Genomic DNA, 13402 nt, shown 5'->3' on the forward strand with positions numbered 1-13402 from the left:
TTGCTCTTCCTCTGGGCCTGTGAGAATCAGCTTCCAGTCATCACAACCCCTGAGACATGGGGGGAAGAAGGGGGGTCACAGGGAGTTGCCAGTGCCACAGCTGGAGGGTCTCGGCTCCAGATCTGGGGGGAGGGGGGATCTCAGAGGAGTGAGGCAAACAAGAAGAGAAGATGCTTAAACAACATGGGCAATTAATTAGACAGACATACAGCACTCTGAGATTGAACACCACAATGTCTATGAAGTCAGGCCCCATTTCTCTTTACAACTAGCGAGCAGGCTCAATCATCTTCCTGCGTAGGCCTCAGACTTTCTTGTGGGGTCCAATCCAAGGTCCCCAAGTTCATGAGTATACTAGGAAGACACTGTCACACAGATATGAAGAAAAGGAAAATAGGGAGGGAGCATGAATGCAGAAAGGGTCCATGCCCTGTGCTGGAGGCAGACGCATGTGAATAATAGCGCAAGAGGCACTGGGCCCAAGCAGAACCACATAGGGAGAACTAGAAGCCAGGAGGTCCAAAACCTATCCTCACAGTCTCTGGTCTTCCTCTTACTGCCTTTAAATTCTTGCCTGGACCATGTCTTGTTCTGGGGGGATGATAGGACCAGGTTGTGCTGGTATGGATGGTGATACCACCAATGTATCTAAACACAGAACCCCAAAGGGAAATATCTCGTGAGTGGAGATGTGTCTGTCCTCCCAGAGCTTAGGACGTATTGACCATGACTTCAGGATGGCTCTGGTGGGAGTGAAGCCTCCGAGCCTCTGAGACTGAAAATGCAGTGTGCCTTCTTCTGAGTTATCAGACACCAAAACTTGCCCCGATGTCCCACCCTGTGACCAGGGTTGTGTTGGGGGCTCCATTTCATTGGCATTGTTGAGTACTTTATACATAAACTTGGGAGCTAAAAAAAGGAAAACTCTTGAAATAAGTAAAATTTAATTGTCCCCACATCCGTCCTTGAAAATAAGCTGATCACACGCACGTACCCTGAAATAGCCACAAGACCAAATTAGGCTTCAGTACTCTAACTGTGGCTTCCCTAATTTTAGCTTATGAAGAGTAAAGATTCCTAGTCCTGGCCCACAGAGACTCCAAATTAATACTGAGAGAGTGCAGCAGGAAGCTGTGCTCCGTGCAGAGTCACTGCCTCACTCCAGGCAAGGCACCTGCTGAAGCACCAGTCATACTCTGAGAAGCACTGTCTAACTCTTCCCCATGGTTAATCGCCTGCTGAGTAGTTGAAAGAAAAGGGAAGGGGTGCTCACTGACAAAAGGGGCTTTATTCTCAGTATTTCCCATCCTAACAACAGCCTGTGGCAAATCATCATGGCCCTGTGCAGGTGGGGAAACTGAGTCAGGGAGCAGGATTAGGCATGCCCTAGTCATTCAGACACCCAGCTTTGGGAGACTCCAGAACCCTGTTTCTTGGCTGCTCCATCTAATGGGCTCTGCATCATAGAATACAAAAGACTTTACCTCTGGAGGAAGCCTGGAGGGGAGCTACTTCGTTGATTTTTTTCTAGTGTTGCTTAGCAACCCACCCAAACAGCGATTTAAACAAGATGATGGCTGTTGCTCTGTCTCTCGGCTCTGGGTCTCAGGAGATGTGGATTGTCTGGTGGTTCGCACTCAAGGTCCCACATGAAGTCGGCTATAACGATATAGAATCATGTCACCAGGTCTGGTGCCTTAGTCCTGTGACACCTCAGCATCTAAGGGTTTCTGTATCTCTAGCTGATCTCTGCTTTTGCTTTGATGGCATGGAGACTTCCAGGGTTAATGTGTAAAATCACTCACCGTGGGAGCGGGGGCTCGGGGGAGATGGATTAAGAGCCATTTTATGCACCACCTCCAGGAGGTATGAAGAACTGCTTTTGCCTCACCTGTCCACCAGAACAGTTCCAGCGTCCTGTCTAGGTTTGGAAAAGGAGATGCACACTCATTTGCTTGATATGGGCTGAAAAATAAATCTGTGGCAAATGTTTTTTGAAAATGCAATAGGCTTCAGTCCACTTTGAACTAAGCCATTCATTCTCTACTCATAGAGCCACCTAGGTGACAGTGGGGCCACCTTCCGAGGCTCCCAAAGCCTCCTTTCTGTATCCCCCAATGCCTGAGGTTGGGCTAAAGTTCCCTAAACAGTGAGAGTTCCTGACTCCTTCAAGGCCAAGGTTTTCTCCTGGTGTTCACTTGGGTAAGGTTCATCATTAGACTTGTGATATAAAATGATAGTCCACATCTGCTAGGCAGACATGTTCCTGCCTGAGAGGAGACATGAGGTGACACTCACAGTCTGTGCATGACATTTAGAACAACAGTCAGCTAGTGTTGTAAGGATCTCTATGGGAATGGAGTCCTGCCCCTGACCATCCTTTCCCTAGGCTCTGAGGTTGCTGTCCTAGGGTCTTAGGTGCTTCCTTTGAATTACAGTTCTTCATCTTGACAGTGATGTAGCCTTATGGCTGCTGCTCTCTCAGCCTGTTCTCCGCACATGAAATTCTAGAAGCCAGAGTCTCTTCTTCAGGCACAGCTGCTGCCATTTTTCAGGGCACATGGACAAAGTGCCTTTAGCAGTTGTGTGAGCTGCTCGTGAATCAATTCCTAACACATCTCATTAGCCAGCAGCCATAGCCACAGTTCTCCTGCATTGGGTTTTCTTCACTGTCCATGCCAACGCTTAGGCCCGGTGGCCTTGGTTCTTTGGAGCTCCTTTGGAGAGATCAACGTGGAACAACCCAGGTCTTTCTGCAGTTTTTTGTAATTAGGTATTTTCTTCATTTACATTTCCAATGCTATCCCAAACGTCCCCCATGCCCTCCCCCCACTCCCCTACCCACCCACTCCCACTTCTTGGCCCTGGCGTTCCCCTGTACTGAGGCATATTAAGTTTGCAAAACCAAGGGACCTCTCTTCCCAATGATGGCCGACTAGACCATCTTCGGATACATATGCAGCTAGAGACACAAGCTCCGGGGATAGTGTTTAGTTCATAATGTTGTTCCACCTATAGGCTTTGCAGACCCCTTTAGCTCCTTGGGTACTTTCTCTACCTCCTCCATTGGAGGCCCTGTGTTCCATCCAATAGCTGACTGTGAGCATCCACTTCTGTATTTGCCAGGCCCCGGCATAGTCTCACAAGAGACAGCTTTATCAGGGTCTTTTCAGCAAAATCTTGCTGGTGTAATCTTACAATGGTGTCAGCGTTTGGAGGCTGATTATGGGATGGATCCCCGGGTATGGCAGTCTCTAGGTGGTCCATCCTTTCGTCTCAGCTCCAAACTGTGTCTCTGTAACTCCTTCCATAAGTGTTTTATTCCCAATTCTAAGAAGGGGCAAAGTGTCCATACTTTGGTCTTCATTCTTCTTGAGTTTCATGTGTTTTGCAAATTGTATCTTGTATCTTGGGTATTCTAAGTTTCTGGGCTAATATCCACTTATCAGTGAGTACATATCATGTGGGTTCTTCGATGTGTCCTCACTTTCTGCAGTTTTAATGGATGGTGTTGTTGGCAAAGTGCTGGGCTCCGACTTCAGAGCAGGTTTCATGGAGGTCCAGGTCCTTTCTCCATGTTAGCATAATATGTCATCTTCGAAGCACACTGAGAAGCACTGGTGGGTTCATAGATCAAGAAAGCCCTGCTCCTTTATGGTAATAAGTTCTTCGTCACATTTCTTCATTGTCACACTGGAAGGACTCTAGAAGCAGCTATGTCCCCCTGCCATAACAAATCCTTAGCAGGGCCAGCTAGCTATTTTCCCCCTTGCCCTCTGACTACAGCCTCAAGCCCTGCTCAGCTTTGTATGGCTTCTTCAAGCTTCTACCCCATATCTGCCCTGGCTCCTCTCAGGGCTTCCTCGGGGCCCTCAGGCTGCAACACTGACTTTCTAGAGTGAGGTCACTGTCACCATCAGGTTCCAATATCTATTCTGTGTATCTGAGATTATATAACAAACTTTCCAGAAGGCAGTGACTTTAGATCCAAGGATTCTGGCAGTGTTCTCTTGTGGGTCTGAGCAGTCATACTAAGCAGTTCTCTGTACAGTGTGATCATGGCTGTCTTTGAAGCTCAGGCCCTTAAAGGCATGGCTCATACATTTCTGGGTTTGACAGGAAAGTCTTTGGATAGTCTGACCTCAGTCCTTCACCTCCACAAGGCTTCTCCCCCCCTTGAAGCATCTTCTCCGCATGGCATCTCTTTCCCAGCCTGAGGCTTCGTCACACATCCTGTGGAGGGTCTGCTGTGAGGAGCTCACACTGCTCAGGTGAACTTTGGGTTCCCTCAGAGCGGCTCCTGCTACAATAGGAAGCAAGCAGAAGCTACGCTGCCAGGGCCCAGCCTCAGAAAGGCAGGATGTCCTCAACACTACCCTGTCAGCATCTCTCTCTCTGAGGCAGCTAGAGTCCCTCCCACTTGGAAGCCAGCTGGAGAAATGTCTTCCACTGTAGATCTGCTGCTGCAGGTGTCGTCTGTGAAGCAGCTCTGCAGTGGTGCTGATCCAACTGCCTTCCTAGGCAATCTGGGAAAGCTCGGGAGCTGCTGAGGGGTCAGCCCTCTAGGGAGATGGAGTGATGCATATGTATTAGGGAACTGGGAAGTTAGCATTGCCCTGTTTCTAGTAGTTGTCTGCTTCTGGGGGGTCTTGTATGATACCGTCATACAACGATGGCTGTGAAGGTAGAGAACCAATCATACTTTTAGCCCTTTCTATTACAGTGTGAACACAGGTTGGAGCACAGAGAAACCCACCCACTAGTCTCTGAAGGGGTGGCTTACCTATGTGGGTGCCCACATTGAGGCTGAGGATGATCCAGTTATCCTGCACAATTATAGTCTAAACCCCTACTCGTTTGCAAACATCCCGAGCCCTCCAGGCCCTGTCACCCTGGAGAGTGGGAGCCTCATCCTAATGCATCTGTTGCAGTTCCATTTCTTCCTCTGTGTATAGACTGCATCTTGGGCACCAAAGACGTATAGACAGTTTCCCTTAGTGGCCTCAAGCGTCCAGACTCCTAGAAGGTAGAAAGAACACGAGCCAGGATCTTTCCTGCTCAAAGGACATAAGGGCTGGCTGTGGCAAACAAAGTGATCCAGGGCAGGGCCTCTCATTTCCATATAGGCCTGGCTTCCCTGGGATACACTGGCTACTGACTCTTCTATCTCTGTCTTCTGCCTTAGCTCTGACACGGCCCAGACCCCACAGTGATGATTATAGCACCATGAAGAAGATTCCCCCTCGGAAGCCAAAGAGAAGTCCCCACACGAAGCTCAGTGGCTCTTATGAGGAGATCTGGGGACCACCGCGGCCTTCTGGCACCATGGGCCAGGTGGGCAGGCATCAGGCCCCAGGGACACTGAGTGTGCAGTGGGCCAGGCCTGACTCAGTGCCACAGTGCACAGCACAGCTGCCTCTGCACCTGCCATTGCCGCAGGGTGACTATGACGATGATACGGAGCCTGTGTACATTGAGATGGTGGGGAATGCAGCCAGGGCAGGTGGATCTGAGACCGACAGCCCTGACCAGGGCGAGTCTGTGTATGAAGAGATGAAGTACATCCTGCCAGGGGAGGGCTGTGGCCTCGGGATGCTCACCTTCCTGCCCGCCTCACCTCCTCTGTTTTTAGAGACTCGAAAAGCCATCATCTTGGAGGCTGCTGAGGGGAACTGCCAGCCCTCGAAGGATACGTGTGACATCCCCCCACCCTTCCCCAATTTGCTTCCCCACAGGCCACCACTCCTAGTCTTTCCTCCCACCCCAGTGACCTGCTCCCCGGCTTCCGACGAGTCTCCACTGACACCCTTGGAGGTGAAGAAACTGCCAGTCTTAGAGACCAACCTCAAGTACCCGGTGCAGTCTGAAGGCTCCAGTCCCTTGTCACCACAGTACTCAAAAGCACAGAAGGGAGATGATGACCAGCTGGCATCCCCTGGCTTTCCTGTGTTTAATGGGCCCAGCCGAATCTCACCACCTGCCACACCGCCGCCACCCCCAGGGCCACCTCCTGCACCCTGTGGGCCACCTCCTGCACCCTGTGGACCACCTCCTGCACCCTGTGGACCACCTCCTGCACCCTGTGGGGCGGCCTCTGCACCCTGTGGGGTGGCCCCTGCACCCTGCAGGCCACCCACCCACTTCGCCTTCCCACCAGATTCTGTCTTGGTCACTGCAGCTAAAGCACTGACTAACTCTGACCTGCCCAGAACACAGCCAAAGCCCAGTTCGGCCCCAATACTGGGTCCCTGCAGCTCCTTTGTCAAGGCTCCATATTCACCGGGAAGGACAGCCAGAGCAGACCTCAGGAAGGCCTCATCCACCTTCTCTCCACCAAGCCCTTACAGCCCACCCAACAGCAGGCCGCTGTCCAGCCCTCTGGACGAGCTGGCCAGCCTCTTCAACTCGGGAAGGAGTGTGCTGCGCAGGTCTGCAGTGGGAAGAAGGATCAGGGAGGCTGAAGGTAAGCAGAAACCCAGTGGATTCCTGGTACACATGCATAGCATAAGCCACATCTCCTGTGCATGACCATTCAGAGTAAGTGTTGATCGAAAGCCTGGTCTCAGGTGACCAGCAGTAATATGCTTGGGACACTTTCTGTGACTTCTGAATGCCACACATTGACATGACTTAACAAATTAGTGTCTGAGCATGTAAACCAGGGCAAATTGGAACAGCACCTTCTCAGTTTTGTTGGTACTGTTGTTTCCTATGACACTTCCTGACAGCTTGAACATGGTAGCCTTCGCTGGTCTGATGTTGCTATTTGTGTAACATGGTAGCCTTCGCTGGTCTGATGTTGCTGATTTGTGTTTGATTTGCTATTATTCACCATTCATCCCCAGTGTCCTTCTGACCCATGTGAGTATCATGCTGGCACATAGTATCTGACATTGTCATTGGTCCAGTTGCTCCTTTGTCCCTAATACCGCTCACCTGAGTGTAGCCCTGGATGGTTGTTTACTTCTCTCACCAAGCAACCCAAGGAAGAGCGAGGGCTAGTTCTGTTTTTGTTTTCTCAGTCCCAGCTCAGTTGAAGGGAGTGTCTGCAGTCTCTGACCATTCTGGTGAGCTGGGGGTTAGGCTGCTGCAGCTAGAGACGGCTTCCAGCAGTAAGAAGCACCCTGTGTTCTGCAAACAAGGAATGCAGCCAGCAGCACCAGTCTCTGAGGATGCTCTGACAGTCTCTGATGCGGAGACCACCACATCTCCTTCATTCCTCCATGCTCAGTGTGCTGTGCTTGCAGATCCAAAAGCCATAGAGGAATGAATATATATATTATTCTTTTGCAAAATATCTTCTCAATACTCTTATCTTTTGGAGAAGAAATGGGGCATCTCACTATTCCAAGAAGAAGTATTTCAGCTAGAGCCCCACATCCCACTGAAGACAGAGACACCTGGTGCTCGAGCCTCTGTAGACAGCAGGCATCTTCCTCAGAGGCAATCACAGGAACTGACTATAGAAGTGGGACCCAGAGCACAGTGTTTTGTGCATTCATCAATTTGCTCATTCTTTGAGGAGTAATACATAAATATTCTAGGTCTCCTGGTTTAATGCAAGAAGGATTGTACATGATAAAATTAGAAAAAAAATGAAAAGAAATACGAGAAAAAGTAGGCCAAAGCTTAGGACCTCTGACAAGGAGATAAATAACCAGCCGTGCCTTAGTGCGCCTAATTGTTTAACTAACAATTTCTCCTTAATTATAGGCTATTAGTAAATGAAAGTATACTGGTAAGGAACAACAAAATGTTGTAATTCTACAAGTCATGTTTTATCCCAACAACCAAAATGGACCCTAAAAAGAAAGCATTAAATAATGTCAAAAATATTATTTGAAGCTAGAACTAAAAGTGTATGAGAGTCCCATCAAATATGCCTTTCTGTAGGTCAGAACTGGGTAGATTCCTCTCTGTCAAACAGTAGTGAAGTCCATATAAGTCTAGGGAGAGCTTATCACTTAGAAACCTCAAGGAGAGGTTTCTAGCCTGGGGAGATGGCTCAACAGTTAAGGGTGCTTGTTGCTCTTCCAGGGGATATAGGTTCTGTTCCAGCACCCACATCAGGAAGCTCACAGCCAACTGTCTGTCACTCCAGCACCAAGGCATCTAGAGCCCTCCTGTAGCCTCTACAGCACAGATGCACACAGACACAAAGCTAAATAGCAAAAGAGATCTCTGCAAAACAAAGGAAACCTCAAGGCTGCAAAACAGATGAGGGGTGTGGCAGGCCTCCAAGAATGGCCTATAAACCTGCTCCCCTCCCCCAGGTCATATCAACTAGCCAGCATTGCAAATGAAATGTTGTAGCATATCTATATCCCCACTTCGAGTTTTCACAAAATACATTCTAATCTAAAGAAAGAAAGAAAGAAAGAAAGAAAGAAAGAAAGAAAGAAAGAAAGAAAGGAAGAAAGGAAGAAAGGAAGAAAGGAAGAAAGGAAGAAAGGAAGAAAGGAAGAAAGGAAGAAAGGAAGAAAGGAAGAAAGGAAGAAAGGANAAGGAAGAAAGGAAGAAAGGAAGAAAGGAAGAAAGGAAGAAAGGAAGAAAGAAAGAAAGAAAGAAAGAAAGAAAGAAAGAAAGAAAGAAAGAAAGGGAGGGAGGAAGGAAGAAAAGAAAAGCTGCTTTGAACCATTTATGATCACTTCTGTAATATCAGGAATCTTAATGACGTGAGCCTCAGCTGTTCCCACCCAGATGATGCAGGAGTTCCCAACATACACTTAAGGGAATTTTCCCTAGCCTGTGAGGGAAATGGGTTTATACGCTTGTGTGACATGCTCCCGTAAGATAGAGCAGGGCGATCTCTGAGAATGTGAAAGGGTTATGGTAAGATAGGGAAGGGAGAGATTTAATGCCCCTGCCGTGCGCTGGAGCAGCTTACATGATTATTAAGGCTTACAGGGTTTCATCCTCAGGCGAGTAAATCCACTTTCTACTGAAGGATCCCCGGGGTTACTATTCATAGTGAATCACAGCTCAGGTTCCCAATCGTCTTCTCTTGAATCTTTATTTTGAAAGACATTTTTATGGCTAAAGTCATCTAGTGTGTGGCTAATTCACCCTTCTGGCAGGCCTCAGTGGTAGCTCCCATTAATACCTGGATGGCCGTGAAGCTTGGAGATTGGCGCGCACGTTTTGCAGAGTGGGCTCACAGGGTTTCTTTTGCTTTTTAGCATGGTGACTCGAAGAGCACTAAACTGTCAGTGAATTTCCCCTTGCAGGTATTTTGAACACAAATGTGTTATGCAATAGTAAGGGAGAAATTGTGTACAGAAGTAAGTTCAGTTCTCTGGTATATAATTCTATCCCAGGACTATTCTGGAGACCTCCTTGTAGGATTTCATGAATAACAGTGTTCACTAAAATAGTTCACTTTCTGTTTATCTTTGAGACACAGTCTCAATTTGTAGCCTAAGCTGACCTCCAACTTATGGCAATCTTCCTGCCTTAGGTTCCAGAGTGGTGGAATTTAACAGGCACAAGTCAACATTACAGGCTTTAGATTTTTCTTGTGAGCTAAATAATCATGGACATTCTAATAATACAGAACACAGAGTTGGGGGTCGGGGGAGGCACATAGACCTGACTGAAAAGATTAGCCATTTTGGACTAACAGCAGTGGGGGGCTTCAGGCACCATTTTTAACAGCCTGCTGCTCCCACACTCTATTCTGAGTTAACTACTACAAATATGCCCATAAGACAGGTGGGGAAACAGAGGCTCAGTGAAAAGATAAGTTTGCCTAGTGTTCCTCTACAAAGCCTGACAGAGCAGTGGGTCTGTCCAGTACAGCTCTTTCCACAATTCTTTCCTTGATGCTGCCTGAGAAAAGATCAGGGGTAGAGGGGTTAAATACATATTTTATTTCTTCCACGTGACAGTAACAGTCACAGAGCTTGGGTGAGAGAACTCAAGAATGTTGAATATGTACTTTCCGGGTTACAGGTAAACAGTCCTATAAATTCTAGAGACAGAATTAGACCATTTAAGCCATTGAGGTGAAATATGACCAGATAGTTATTTGCTGCCTTGGCCCTGTAAGAGCTAAAGTTTCAGCTAACTGCCACACGGTTTTCTTCTGATGATCTGAGAATCACCACGCTAATTATTTCTAGTTGCTTCCTTTGAAACTGTGAGACCCTATTCAAATGGCGAAGGAGGCTTGGCCAGGACACCAGGAGGCGCTATTGCTCTGAGTGGTAGTTCAGGCCTGGCATGTTTGTCTTTATAGACTCCTAACTGAAAGTCACTGAACAGGATCCCAGGAAGGTGGGGTGTCCACGGAATACAGCGTGTGGTAGAAGTCTGGGGAGAAAAGTAGAAGGGAGCCAGACAGAGCTAAGATGAGTTTGATTCACAAGTTATTCCCTTAAAACCCAACAAAAGCACAACACTCATTTCGTTATTCCCTGACCCCATGAATCCAGAGCGTACCAGATGTAAACAAGTACTTGGAAATGACTACAGCAGAAGACGACTGTACAACATGTCTTCCATACAGAGGCTGCGTTGACTATTTTATGGAAGCTCTACCTTCTGTAGAGCAGCCAAGAGGCACATAGAGGCTTAAATGTAGACGGAGGCATAGATATATAGATATTTCCTAGATCCAGAGCCTGGTAGCACTTTCATTTAAGGCTTGCTTAATCCAGGTAGAAATTACCATACGTTTCTGATATTCTACTCGATTATATAAACATTTCAGGTAAAGGATATTTTGAGTTTGGAAGTCTGTATTTTATAAATCAAATCTTACAGAACCATGTTTTTACTTTCGAGTACTGTTTGTTTTAGAAGGGCTTTAAAGTTGGCCTGTGGAAGGTTTTGAGTGTCCTGGAGGGAATAGGTGACACAAGTAAGGACCTTGTGCTCTGGGATGCTTTATCTTTTTTCTCACACCACTCCCCATCACTGGGTGAACTGGAAGTGCATGCTGGGGCTCAACCTTTGTTACTATTTATAAATACCTCATGCTTATGTTCTTCAACAAGAAAGGTATATTCTTAAGTGTCTTTACCTCAGACAGTCAGTGCACCCAGTCTATGCCCATAGGGTGCCCACTCAAGGCTGATTCTGGAAGCTGGGTTCACTGTTCATTGTATAACCACAGCAGTGGTCACAGCTTGCATGCCACAAAAAACCAAACCAAAACAAACAAAAAACAAAAACCTAAAAACAAAAAACAAACTGCCAACAAGATTCCCCATTCACCCTTGGTGACACTTCCTGGAGTAGACAGGTGGTATATACCACCCTTCTGCCACAGGGGAAAACTTGTATTTCTAAGCATGACATCCAAACATTGCTAATATGAAAGGCTGGAGTTCAGAAAGAACTTCCATCTTGTCTTACACAGGAAAAAAAAAGGCAGCGGCAGTATCTTGAGTCAACATTTTACGAAGCTTTGATGCTTCCGTGACAGGTACAATGCTGTACCCTAGACACTGCTTAGCAATGAGAAGCAAGATGGCGCCCGCTTCCTGGCTGACTAGCAGGAACTGGTGTCTGCTTACTCATGCTCCCTGTCTGCAAGTGCCTACTCTCCACTGATGGTGTGAAATTTGAAGCGGAAATTCCAACGTTATTGTTGTTTAATCCCTGATACATTCAAATGAATTGGCACCACACGGAATTAGTCTGCCTCATGCAAATCTTGACCTCAAATAATAGGAGGCATCTCCCCGGCCTCTTGCCCATGGATAGATCTTGTGCTGTCTTGTCCATGGCTGCTCTGGTTTCCTTCCGCCCAGATGCTGCCCTCTGTGGTGATGTACTTGGGTGTCTGCATGCTCCTTGGTGCCTGTGAACGGTAGTTCCAAGGCTCATGAATATTTCTAAGGCTGTAGACAGCACACAGTTCACTGCTGTATGAATCTTCTCTATGACCTGCACCCATCCACAGCCTCCCCTCACACAAAAGTTTCCCTCTTAGGCACAGAAAGCATTCCCTTGCATTCTGGAACCATCTTGCATTTACACTACATTTTCCTCAGTGTCCAAATGAGGAAGTCTTTTGGAGAGACGAGATAGGTATCCTCAAAGAAAGCTGGTCACCACTTACAACCAAGTTCCAAGAGGAACTGGGCAACAGTTCTTCTCTCAACAGACCTGTGGCTGTCCCCATACCCACAGGTATAGTGTGTCTCTAACAAGAAGGAGTCCTTTCATTAACTCCATGACTTCCCTGCATCAAACAAAGGTATCTGTACTTGGGAAAGGTGGCTGCGACTTTGAGTGTTTCTAATTCTCCGATGGCTGGAAACCTCATACTTTAGTCAGTTACACTAAGAAATGTTCTTTGGCGTTTTATAAATTGATCAGTAGCCAAATTTACCCATTCAAAGGACAGAGCTCTTTGTCCCCTATAGTATTTGGAAAGAACTTGTTCAATGCCTCGTCATTGGTTGTGGTTTGACATTCATCTCACAAATTACCATAGTTTCTCTCTCCAAATACCCAAGAATTCATATAAGCAAATTGTACAGCCAGGCTTGTGTGGACTTGCAGAGTGAATTCCATTACAGTCACTCAGTAACTCAGACTGTAAGCACAGGGCTTGCTACTGGAAATGCAAAACAATAAATGACTAAATCTTCCGTTGCCTGCCTCCTCCCAGGCTGTGTGGGATTCCCACCTCAGAGAGAAAAAAGCAGAGGAATAAACCTCTAATGTGAGGGGGATCCATGGCTGGGCTCAAAGTGTCCCCAGACCCTTGAGTTCCTCACATGCACCTTGTTTGGGGACAGGAGAGGAGACTTCAAAAAAAAAAAAAAACCATTATCTGATTGTCACACACTAGCAGTAACCTGGGAGAGATGATGACAGAGAGGCAAAGATGTGCCTCCACAGTACATTTCCAGCCAGGATGCTTGCAGAGCAGGGGTTGTCCCTGTGACTTTCAGGAGTGCTGGGCCAGCCCTGACTGACAAGAAGAAAGGAAAAAGGAAAGAAAGGGATGGTGGTGGTTGGATTTATTTTGATGCAGAGGCGTTACCTGGAATCCTCATAGAGAATACAGGGTGTAAGCTCAGGATCCTTTCTGAACATAGCTTTGGATGCAAGGAAAGAAAGGGGGGAGGATGGGAGACAGCCCTCACTGCTCAGGCCCAGTGTGATGTCAGGCTTCTCTCTAGAAGCTACTTTCCACTTTCCTGGTAAGCCCCTGGTGCTTTCTTGTCTCCCCTCCATCCCTCAGAAGTTAGCATGGCCATCAGAATCTCCCCCACAACAAAGTACAAAGCTCCACAAGAGGAGAACCAATGTGGTGGTGGCTGCTGTGCTGCTATGGCCAGACCCTCACATAGTAGGAGCACCCAGACACACTGTGTGCCCTGTGACGGCATTGGTCCCTAAGCATAGCTGCTGAAGTTTACCTGTAGCTCTCTCCTTGACCAGG

The 13402-nt window shown here is 47.4% G+C and overlaps 1 protein-coding gene across 3 annotated transcripts in view; it reads left to right on the forward strand.

Annotated features, from left to right (window-relative positions):
- The window catches only part of Myo16 (myosin XVI), a 479021-nt gene that overhangs the window by 409982 nt on the left and 55637 nt on the right, over positions 1-13402 (forward strand). For all 3 annotated transcript variants that reach the window (XM_021170663.2, XM_029481007.1, XM_029481008.1), the window contains exon 32: positions 5186-6463. In XM_021170663.2, coding sequence (XP_021026322.1) covers positions 5186-6463 — 1278 coding nt within the window. The remainder of the gene's footprint in view (positions 1-5185; positions 6464-13402) is intronic.

This window comes from Mus caroli, chromosome 8 (genome assembly GCF_900094665.2).
Source record: "Mus caroli chromosome 8, CAROLI_EIJ_v1.1, whole genome shotgun sequence".
NCBI lineage: Eukaryota > Metazoa > Chordata > Mammalia > Rodentia > Muridae > Mus > Mus caroli.